Raw genomic sequence first — 11,434 nt, 5'->3', positions numbered from 1 at the left:
GTGACCTTTCATGCTGCAATCAACCAAATTCCACCCTTTGACCAAATGAGTCCATTCAATATTCCTTTGTTTTAAGTCTTTTTTTTTTTTAATGGTTTTCTAAGGCATTGTTTTTTTTTTATCTAATTTTGAAAAATGTGCAAGAAAAAATTAAATAAAAATATTATAAAGTTTAAATATTATTATAATATAATTTTTTCATATAATTTTTATTTTAAAATTAAAAAAAATAAATTATTTTTTATTTTTTATTTAAAAGTTATGTGTTCTCAAACGAGACTTGAGTCTGTTTACAAGAATGAAAAAAGAAAAAAAAATGAGCGAGACTTGCGCACCATTGAAATATTAGTGACCTTTTATTTTTGGTCATGTTACTTGTAACATACTCAAAATGTAACATTTTCTTAATATCTTCATTCATGCAATAGATATCAATGTCTACTCTAGCGTATTAATTGTATAAAATAATTTAATTGATTTCAAAAAATAATTATAACTGAATTAACCTTATAGTTTAATATTATTAATAAAATAGATTTAATGTGTCACAAAATATTATATCAATTTGTAAATTTATTTATTTAAAAACAAAAGTATATGTGTGTATTTTAAATATATAAAAAAACACACAAATACTTAAAGGGAATACTGATCGGTACACTTTGTTTCGATAAAAAAAAGTAAAATTTACAAAAAATTATCTTTACGCAAAATGACCGTGTTACCCTCCTACTGATGCACGGTTCAATTAACCTGGACAGCACAGTCAAGTTTTCAACGCCTTCTTTAGAGACAAGAAGGTCGATTTCGTCTTTCAAAAATATAATTATAAGAGGGCTCTCTCTGTCCTCTCGTTCTCAACCTCGCGTTCCCTCAAAGCTTTTCTCTCTCAGAGTATCCATAGCCTAAGGATTCCAACGATGGGTGTCCCGGAAAAGGTATGGGGGTAATAGTTATCTCTTTCTGTTTGTTTCTCGGTAAAGTATTTATCCTTGTAAATTTTCCCTGCATTCTTTTTGTTGGTTGTATGCTCTGATTTCGTTCAAGTAAACCTTAATTTTTTCAATTGAAGATCTTAGGTTAGAATTGGATTAAATTTGATGGAACATGCGTGATAAGTTCCTCAATATAAGTTTTAACGGATGATGTATTGAAATATTGAACTAGAAAAACCTTGTTGCGTTCAGAGGTAAGCGTACTGTGTTCTAGACTGGTTTTCAACAATTTCTTTCCCCTTAATTTGAATTTGAAACCGTGGGCACTAATTTTGTATTAACCCTTATGAACTATTCCTATCCGGAAATCCTAGGTGGGATTCCGTAGAAAACGTTGGTGTATTGTATGGGCTCTTCTTTTTTCCCTTTGTTCTGCTTTCTTTTGTCTTTAAGCATTTGAGACTTAACCTTTTTTGCTCTTTGAAGTAAACCAGGCCTTAAACGTTTGAATTAAACCCACCGAACATTTGTTTTAAAAGTTATTATTGTACTAGACTCAGAACGTTTTATTAACAGCTATCTACATTACCCAAATTCAAAGATCATGCATCTGATTCGTAACACAGCAATCTGTCCTGCATCAGATTTTCTTGCATTGCATGGATCTTTGAACTTCACTCTTCCCATTCATGTAAAACCACATGGGTTGGATTCATTTACAAGCATCACATTAAAAATGCATTTTTTGTCATGGTTTATCTTCACATGCTTCAGATATCTACAGGATCCGAGAGAGGAAGTAGTTCAAGCATGGTACATGGATGATAGCGACGATGACCAGAGACTCCCCCATCACAGGGAGCCAAAGGAGTTTGTATCCCTAGATCAACTTACTGGTGAGCATCTTTAAATAACTTGTTAATTTTTATTAGATCCAGGATGTTTGGGTCTCTGACTTTACATGGGCCATTATGCTCACTTGTAGAACTTGGAGTACTCCCTTGTAGAACTTGTTAATTTTTATTAGATCCAGAATGTTTGGGCCTCTGATTTTACATGAGCCTTTATGCTCACTTGTAGAACTTGGAGTACTCAGTTGGCGATTGGATGCTGATAACTATGAAACTGATGAGGAGTTAAAGAAGATTCGTGAAGACCGTGGTTATTCCTACATGGTTGGTTGGCAAAACTTTTTTTTTTTTTGTATTTGTTATAGTTTTTCACACTGACATACAGTTTTATATTTCTTGTGCTAACTGGTCTTGTAAGATGAGGTGGTGCTTGACTTCTAAGTGTTACCAACATCACTGCAGAGAATAATTGTTTGAAGCTCACATTTTTTTTACGAGTATACATGTAACTTAGCTATCAAGAAGAATTTATTGGAGGGTATAGGAAGAGCTTTAAAATGTGTCTTGCTCATTTTTCCATTTAAAAGCTCATAATCAGGTCTTGCTTACTAAAGGTTGCAAACTGAAAATACTCTCTCTCTCCATACTTGTACCATACTTTTAATCAGAGAGATCCTTCTTCAGGACTTCTGTGAAGTTTGTCCAGAAAAGCTGCCTAATTATGAAGAGAAGATCAAAAACTTTTTTGAGGAACATCTTCACACCGACGAGGAGATCCGCTATTGTGTGGCAGGAAGTGGTAAGAGTAGATATGCTTTATTTTCGTTTATAGTCACTGCTTCACCCAACAAATATGGTTGCTGACTGCTTGCTTTTTGGTGAAGGATATTTTGATGTCAGGGATCATAATGACAAGTGGATTCGTGTTTGGGTGAAGAAGGGGGGAATGATTGTTTTGCCTGCTGGAATTTATCACCGCTTTACTCTGGATACAGAGAACTACATCAAGGTATTGATGTGGTATATATGTAATCATAAAAGCAGCTTACCTTCATTCTGACTAAATATCAGTTTGAAACATCTCCATTCCACAACCGTCAAGCACACTTATTCCTGATTATTACTATCTTACTGCCAATACAATTATTAACTCTTTCAATTCTACATTAATTTAAGACTTGGGCTGTGCATAATAGTTGCCCATAGATTATTAAACATTGTCTTACATGACATGGACTTCTGTGGAGGGGACTTTTCATCATCGCTTATTATGCTTCCATTTCTTATCACTGTGCAGTAGGTTGAAAAAATAGATTATTAAACTTTGGAAGTACATATTTTTCTTGTCTTACACCTAAGTTAGATTATTTGTACATTGGAACCTATGAGACGTTCTCACTTTCTTGGAGATGTCATTGACTGCGAATTTTTGTCTGTAAAAGCCCACCTCCGTTTCTCTTGGTATTTTATTAGGGAAAACTGGAAATAGTGTCTCCAACTACCAATCCTTTTGATCAATATTATTATTAAGCTCCCAGAGTTCTCTTTATCCCCCAAAAGTACCACTTTGTTTTTAATTCATCCCCTACTTTAAGATCTAACCGTTAAAGATCGTGTCCCTTTACTTATTTTTTGTCTATCTCAATGGTCAGGCTAAATGAAGAGGTAAATTGTACTTGTGCTACAAATTGTGTTGACCAATCAAGCAAGAATATGCAGTACTACTCTTGTGTTTTTCCCCCCTCCGACCAGTATATCAGTATTAATGGCTTTTAAATGTGATTACTGTTTTCATGTACACATCCCTATTCTCGTTATTTTTCATGTGCTTTCTCTGGCAACATTGAGAGTTTGGTGGTCATATTGCAAAAGGAGTGGTAGTTTCAAGTGTAAAATATAGTTTTTCCATCTCACTCTTATCTTCTAAAAAATGTTTCTCAAAATTTATTTATTCAGGCAATGCGGCTATTTGTTGGTGATCCAATCTGGACTCCATTTAATCGTCCTCATGATCATCTGCCTGCAAGGTATATTTTTGCCTATCCTCCTCTCTATTTCGACATCCTACCTTTATATTGTGGCCTAAAGAGCATTTAACAGGCTTCCTTGAGTGTTATTTCTTCTTGCAGAAAGGAGTACATTAAAGCTTTCGTGGAGAAGGAAGTTGGTGATCATGCTGTTGATGCTGCAGCCTGAAATCTTCATTTACCTCTCAACTTGGACTTCAACAAAAACATCTGGACTTAAATAAAGACTCCTATGCTTATATGGTCTGGAATGCATGCGTGGTTTCCCTTGGCTTGTCTGTGTTCTATAGTATACTCGTGTAGAGTGCTCAAACTCAGTATCTTTTACCTCTGTGCTGTATATGGAAATATAGACGCTTTTAGATATGGTATCAAAAAAAGATATGGTATAAAAGCTTGTATACGTTCGTGGTTGTGTTATATTGCATGTTATTCTTGGGTGAACTATCGGTATAGTTCTGCCTTCGGGTCTGACTGCCTTTTGCCCTCGTACTGTGGCATGTACTCTCAAGTCTCATGCTTTATATAAAGATCCCTATATTTTGTTGGCTCGTTTAGCGTTACTGGGTTTAATCCTGTTGGTGAATGCCTGCTGTAAATTTGATTAAACTGGGTGATATTTTGTGTAGTCGGAAAAGTGATAGTCTTCTACATATTAAGTTGTTTATATAATAGTATTAACTAACATTAAAAAAATCCAACTGAAACTTCAAATTTGACATCCAACCGGAAAATAGATTGCAGTGCCATTCAATTTCACATGCATGTAAGGTTTAATTTGTCCACTTCTTGATTGCGATATCCCATTAAAAAAAAAGAATTCATCCATAGTTCAAAATCCGACACAAGGAATCCGAAACAAGTACGCAACAAACAAGAGTGAAAGTCGAGGAGTGCTCGTCATCAACCTCGACAAGATCAATGACATTCGATTTAACTATTCTATGGCCTTCCAATTAACCACGTTTAATCTCCGTGTGAAAAAGCTTAGAATCAACCACTCACCCACATCTTGTTCGTTGATTTGTCCCACTGGGTTCCCTTTTTAATTGACCCAAACTCCATAACTTAATGCCACGATACCCCCAATACATTTTGTATGATGTGTGCATATAATAATACTTTCTTGCTGAGATATTTATGTCGACAATCCTTTTGTACCAACCAGATATAAGTAATTTCATCCACAATCCGGGCTCTAACATGTAGCAGATTTCTATGATGTCACTCTCCATCAAGTGGGGACTCCAAAGAACCAGAAGCAAATCCCAAATCAAACTCAGGAAAAGAGGTCAAGAACCACCAATAGCGCTACGACTGGTGCCTGAAACCAACCATGGAAATTCCGGAGAACCCTCTGAAAAGTAAACCAATTAACTCCTAAATAAGTTTGAATGGTGCCGTTATGGGAAGAAAGGGACACAAACCTATCTTGCCAATTGCAGAAACGCTATTAAACCTTTTGCCATACAAACTTCATGAGACCCACATACATTTTGTCGAATTATTTTGTTTTCTTCCTCTCTTTCTTATCTTTTTTTTTTTTTTATTATTATTGTTATACCACCATCACACACTCTACAACCTTCTTTGTCCCTTAGGTGGACTATGAAATAAACTATTAACGTGCCAAATGGCTTTCCCAAATGAGAAAGGAATCACGGGATTGAGGAGAGAGACAAATATCTCAATGACATTTTCTTATGTATGGTCACCTTTTCAACTGCTGATATTTTCCCAAAAGGGGAAAAGTGAAAAGTGAACCCACCAAAAAATAAAAATAATAAAAAACACCACCAGCTCTTAATAAAAGTGAACATTCACATTCTTAGCTCCTAGTTCTCAGTTCTTAATTCCAAGCTCCTCACCCTTTTTTGACCCCCATAGCAGCCTAAGCTCCAGTTACCTATGACTCTTCTCCTTCCAGTCTAAGGTTGGTTTATCAGATTATTTCTGTTCATTGTCTGTGTTCATGTTTGATTATTATTCGGTGGCCAATACTTGCGTATGCTCTTGGCTTTTTTCTTGTTTTATACTTCAATTCCCGGGACCCATTTTGAGAAATATTATATTCAGTATAGCTTATCATCATGGAAATTAGCTGAGATCTCAGCTGCATTGTTCTGAGCTGTTAGGCCTGCATAGCCATTAGACGCTTCGTATGCTCATAACCCAAATCAAATCCATATTCTTGTGAGCAACCCAGATCACAGTTAATCTTCTTAGTTGTTTCCTTTTTTCGCAAATATGTATCCTCAAGGTCGAGTGAAGGAGGAATTCCCTGCAGGAGCAAGCAGCTCGTTCTTTTCGGACACGGCGCCATCTATGAAAATTCCTCCTCCTCTACCAAGGGAGGGGCTCCATGGCACAGGTCCTCCACCTTTCCTTACCAAAACGTATGACATCGTTGACGATCCCTCCACAAACCATATCGTTTCTTGGAGTAGAGGGAACAACAGCTTTGTTGTTTGGGATTCCCAGACCTTTGCCATGAGTCTTCTCCCCAGATACTTCAAGCACAACAATTTCTCAAGCTTTGTCAGGCAGCTCAATACTTATGTAAGTTGTTCTTGTTCCTTGTTTCTTTCGGCAAATTGTTTGTATTTTTTTTTAATAAATAGTATTTATCAATAACGTTTCTTTTCAATCTCCTTAAACAAGCTAGATTTCTGTGCCTCAGCTTCGTTTTAGTTTAATTTAATTGTAATTTTTATTATATTATTGTGTATTTCACAACACAAACATCTGTGGTTCATGTTCCTCGTGGAACACCTAGATTGGATAATATGTACCTTCGCTCGCCTCTTTGGTTCCTTCTTCTTCTTTTTTATTTTATTTTATTATTATAGATTTGATTTACCTCTCTCTCTCTCTCTCTCTCTCTCTCTTTTTATGGTTAAATTTATTTGAATATTTTGTTTATTTGCTGTCTTGAAAAAGAACGTGCAAAGAATATTACAACATAAAATTTAAAAGACACCATCATAGGATGTTCTGGTAGATCTTATTTTGTGTTGCCATATGTATAATTAATGTCATAAGTGACACTGAGCTTTCTAATGAATGTGGTCGTGAATAAAGAATTTGATTAATGTTAGGGCTTTAGGAAGGTTGATCCTGATAGGTGGGAGTTTGCCAATGAAGGGTTTCTTAGAGGACGCAAGCATCTTCTAAAGACTATTAGGAGGAGGAAGACACCTCAACCCCATGCTTCACAGCAGGCTCTGGACACTTGTGTTGAAGTTGGACGGTTTGGATTAGACGGAGAATTAGATTGGTTGAGGCGTGACAAGCAGGTTTTAATGGTGGAACTGGTGAAGCTTCGACAGCAACAACAGAATACAAGAACTTACCTCCAAGCAATGGAGGATAGACTTAGAAAGACAGAGCTCAAGCAGCAACAGATGATGAGTTTCTTGACAAGAGCAATGCAGAATCCCAACTTTTTACAACAACTAGTTCAGCAGCACAGACGAAAAGAGCTCGAGGAAGCGGTGAATAAGAAGAGAAGGCGAGCTATTGATCAAGGGCCTACAAGTAACCTTGAAGTTGGAGAACTGTCAGAGTTTGATCAGCGTCAGGATCACGGCGACATGTCCGAGTTTGAAGCTTCAGAGCTGGAAGAACTTGCTATGAGCATGCAGGGACTAGGTGGAAGCCAAAATAACCCTGAGGAAGAACATATAGAGAAAGAAGAGGAACATGAAAGTAGAGATCATAAGGACTTTGAGGAGGGGTTCTGGGAAAATCTGTTAAATGAGGCTAATATCTAAGGAGAAATAATTGGTATCCTGGGTGTTGAACAGCAAGATGAAGGAGATTTGGATATGTTGGCTGAGCAGCTGGGCTAGCTACCAGGCCTCTAGTCCTATTTAGAGAAACATCCTTGTTCTGGCTTTCTACTTGTATTGCTTCTATGTCCTAAATAATGCATCTTTTGTGTGTGTCTAGGTCTCCTTGATGAAAAAATCCATGCAACTTTTGAAATGGCATATGGGTTTCTTCTTATCGACAAGGGGAACAATCCATGAACTAGAAGAATGTACTTCAAGCGAATGGGCAGACACATTAATTAATAATACCATAGCAACTTGGCAATTTTGAATTGCCGTCTGGATTTGGCATTCTTGTTCTCAAAATACAACAGTATCAGTAATTACTTCTCATGTGAGCAAGGGATGCAGCAGGGAGTAAGTCTATTCATGTGCAGCATGACTAGCTTGAGGATGTATGGTCGATTCATTTAGCTCCAAATGACAATAGGCGCGCGGACAACGCATTTCAGATCATGTTGCAGGATGCACTCTCTGTCTGGCGTTGCTGCCGGTAATTATATAATTTATACTTATGACATCATCACTTATCTTATAAGCTTAATTACTTATTTTAGAAATTTACTAATTTCACATGATATCATACCATAGGTATTAGTTTGAATCATGACTCTATAATCTATCTCATTTAATTAGATATTCTATTTTTCATGAGCTTAAACTCTTTAAAACAAGTACATGGTACGTTACATTGATACTTTTGCATTTCTTCAGCGACATAATTTGGCATTTAATTATCAATTACCTAGAGGTTATGGATTATGGTTGTCGCATCAGCAATTGAAATGATAAAGGAGCTCATTGCCATTCCAAAACACATTGAAGAAGACATTGAGCTCATTGGCAAGCATTTTAATGCAAGCATCCCAACAATGACGGATCATATCATGTGCAAGCTCTTAAAGAGCATGCAGTGTGGCATTGTGTAAAGAATTATAGCAGATTATATCGATCTACCCTGTCTCTAGATCAGGGGGAAAAAATAAATTCCAATCTTATGAAACTCAACATTAATTATTTTGAAATTTTTCATTGGTTAAACGGTCTTTACAAGAGATAAGTTAGTGCACAATAATTCTAAATTGGTTCCAATTGAAACATCTTCCATCCTCTTTAAGCATACATTTTAGATGTGGCTTGCTAAAACAAGCTAAATAAATTTGCACACAAAGTGTTTGAATAAAGTTCTAGATGAACTTTCACAAGAGAATTCTCTTTTCATTTCTCTGAGTGTGTTTTCCACACAATTACAATAAATCCAAGGTCAGTATATATAGACCTTTCCGTAACAGATTTTGCAGAGTATTACCATACATCATTTGACACCTAGCTAGGCTAGTTTATTACAAGGAAATTCTTCTCAACTTATGCTAAAGGACTCTTTGGAGGTACACACGTCTGCTGCCTTAATATCCCCCCGCGATTCAAGCGGTACTGCAGTAAGTGTAAGGCTTGATCGAAGTTGTAAATATCGAGGCGTTGAGAGTGGTTTGGTGAGAATATCAGCTATCTGATCTTTGCTAGACACGAACGACACTTGTAGAGATTTAGCCGCCACCCTTTCACGTACAAAATGATAGTCCAACTCAACATGTTTGATCCGAGAGTGCATAACTGGATTCATGGACAGGTAGGTGGCTCCAAGGTTGTCACACCATAGTGTAGGAGGAGAAGAAAGAAAAACACCAAATTCTCCTAAAAGTGACTGCAACCAAAAAAGCTCACAAGCAGTATTAGCAACAGATTTGTACTCGGCTTCAGTAGAAGATCGAGCAACAGTGGGTTGTTTCTTGGATCCCCAAGAAATCAAGTGATTTCCAAAATAGACACAAAAACCACCTGTGGATCGGCGATCATCAGGGCATCCAGCCCAATCAGCATCAGAGAAGGCAGCTAGTTGATGAGAGGAAGTGGGGGAAAAATGCAAGCCTAGATACCGAGTGTTATTAAGATAGCGCAAAATGCGCTTGACAGCTGTCCAATGAGGAAGACGAGGAGAGTGCATAAATTGGCACACACGATTCACAGCAAATGATATATCCGGACGAGTAAAAGCAAGGTACTGTAGGCTGCCGATACCGAGTGTTATTAAGATAGCGCAAAATGCGCTTGACAGCTGTCCAATGAGGAAGACGAGGAGAGTGCATAAATTGGCACACACGATTCACAGCAAATGATATATCCGGACGAGTAAAAGCAAGGTACTGTAGGCTGCCAACAACACTACGATACCACTGAGGACCCTCAAAAGTGGAACCATCAAAAGCAGTCAATTTTTCTGAGGTGGACATAGGTGTTGAAACAGACTTAGAATTATGCATATTGGTTTTGTGTAACAAGTCAGAAATATATTTAGACTGAGATAAATAAAGACCAGAAGTGTGCCGAAATACTTCAATACCAAGGAAATAATGCAGAGGACCGAGATCCTTTACAGGAAATGAAGCTCGTAGAGCAGCAATAAAATCAGAAATAACAAGTGCACTGGATCCAGTCACAATAATATCATCAACATAAACAAGGATAAACAGACAATCTAATTTAGTACGCATGATAAACAGTGATGAATCAGAGGAAGAGCTACGAAATCCTAAAGACAACAGTTTATCACTAAGCTTTGAGAACCAGGCTCTAGGAGCCTGTTTCAGACCATAAATTGATTTCTGTAACTTACAGACGTGCTGAGGAAAATCGGGATGCACAAACCCAGGTGGCTGTTTCATGTACACGTCCTCTTCAAGGTCACCGTGAAGGAATGCATTCTGTATATCCAGTTGATGAAGTGCCCAGTTAGATGAAATAGCCAGAGAAAGAAGGAGCCGAATAGTCATAGGTTTTACAACCGGACTAAATGTCTCGGTGTAGTTAAGACCTGGTTGCTGATGAAACCCCTGAGCCACAAGCCTAGCTTTGCGACGCTCAAGTGTTCCATCCGCACGCCTTTTAGTCTTTAAAACCCATTTGGACCCGAGAAGATTATAAGCCGAAGAGGGAGAAACAAGTTTCCAGGTTTGATTGTGGATGAGAGCGTCGAACTCAATGGCCATGGCAGTACGCCATTCAAGATGTTTGGAGGCTTCGGTGAAAGATGAAGGATCTTCAGGGACAGATGATGATGAAGAAACAGAGGTAAGAGAAGCCGTGGGTTTGGAAGGAGGCCAGGAAATAGTCCCATCTGTTCGATGAAGAGGACGTAGATTATTTGTTTGGGACCTCGTGACCATGGAGTGTTGGTGAGGTGCAGAAATATTGAGAAGCGGATTGACACACGGGAAGGGAGACGAAGACTCAGTGGCGGCAGAGTTAGGGTTTGTTGGAACCGAAACATCAGGACCCAGGAGAGGCTGAGTGATGATTGGGCTTAGACGAGATGTGTGTGTAGTAGAGGAAGAAGAGTCTGGAGAGGAAATTGAGTCAGTGGGCTGCGTAGAGACAGCAGGCTGAGAAGATATGGGCTGGGAAGATATGGGCTGGGAAGTTATGGTCTGAATTAAGGAAGGGGATGGAAGAATCGAATCTGTTGAAGGAACAAGCGGAAGACCCAATGTGTGGATGGAGTTATGAGGACTTGTTGGCTGAGATGAATGCGTGGACCGAGAGAAGGGAAAACTCGTTTCATCAAAGAGTACGTCTCTAGAAATATAGCGACGGCCAGACTCAATATGAAAACAAATATACCCCTTATGATCTGGGCTATATCCCAAAAACACACACTGTTTTGAACGAAAATCCATTTTATGATGATTATAAGGCCGTAAATTAGGCCAACATGCTGAACCAAAAACACG

At 37.8% G+C, this 11,434-nt stretch overlaps 2 protein-coding genes across 2 annotated transcripts; both read left to right on the top strand.

The window, feature by feature from the left end:
* The first annotated feature begins 812 nt into the window (after window positions 1-812).
* On the top strand, window positions 813-4,370 carry LOC118349009 (1,2-dihydroxy-3-keto-5-methylthiopentene dioxygenase 2). Its single transcript, XM_035692041.1, has 7 exons — window positions 813-938; window positions 1,720-1,831; window positions 2,016-2,110; window positions 2,471-2,585; window positions 2,671-2,795; window positions 3,743-3,813; window positions 3,916-4,370. The coding sequence occupies exons 1-7, from the start codon at window positions 921-923 to the stop codon at window positions 3,980-3,982; spliced, it is 603 nt and encodes a 200-aa protein (XP_035547934.1). The 5' UTR covers window positions 813-920; the 3' UTR covers window positions 3,983-4,370.
* Window positions 4,371-5,752: 1,382 nt separating this feature from the next.
* On the top strand, window positions 5,753-7,937 carry LOC118349008 (heat stress transcription factor A-6b-like). The gene is made up of 2 exons (XM_035692040.1): window positions 5,753-6,372; window positions 6,912-7,937. Exons 1-2 carry the CDS (start codon window positions 6,061-6,063, stop codon window positions 7,584-7,586), a joined length of 987 nt encoding a protein of 328 aa, XP_035547933.1. The 5' UTR covers window positions 5,753-6,060; the 3' UTR covers window positions 7,587-7,937.
* The last annotated feature ends 3,497 nt before the right edge of the window (window positions 7,938-11,434 follow it).

The sequence above is a fragment of the Juglans regia genome, chromosome 7 (assembly GCF_001411555.2).
Source record: "Juglans regia cultivar Chandler chromosome 7, Walnut 2.0, whole genome shotgun sequence".
NCBI lineage: Eukaryota > Viridiplantae > Streptophyta > Magnoliopsida > Fagales > Juglandaceae > Juglans > Juglans regia.
This window is presented reverse-complemented; position numbering and strand designations above follow the sequence as displayed.

Excerpts from the sequence above, each read along its gene's own strand:
- LOC118349009 (XM_035692041.1), top strand. Across the intron at positions 2,111-2,470 it reads ACCGTGGTTATTCCTACATG|GACTTCTGTGAAGTTTGTCC; the intron begins GTTGGTTGGCAA and ends ATCCTTCTTCAG. Across the intron at positions 2,586-2,670 it reads CTATTGTGTGGCAGGAAGTG|GATATTTTGATGTCAGGGAT; the intron begins GTAAGAGTAGAT and ends TTTTTGGTGAAG.
- LOC118349008 (XM_035692040.1), top strand. The coding sequence starts at position 6,061 with ATGTATCCTCAAGGTCGAGTGAAGGAGGAATTCCCTGCAGGAGCAAGC. Across the intron at positions 6,373-6,911 it reads TCAGGCAGCTCAATACTTAT|GGCTTTAGGAAGGTTGATCC; the intron begins GTAAGTTGTTCT and ends GATTAATGTTAG.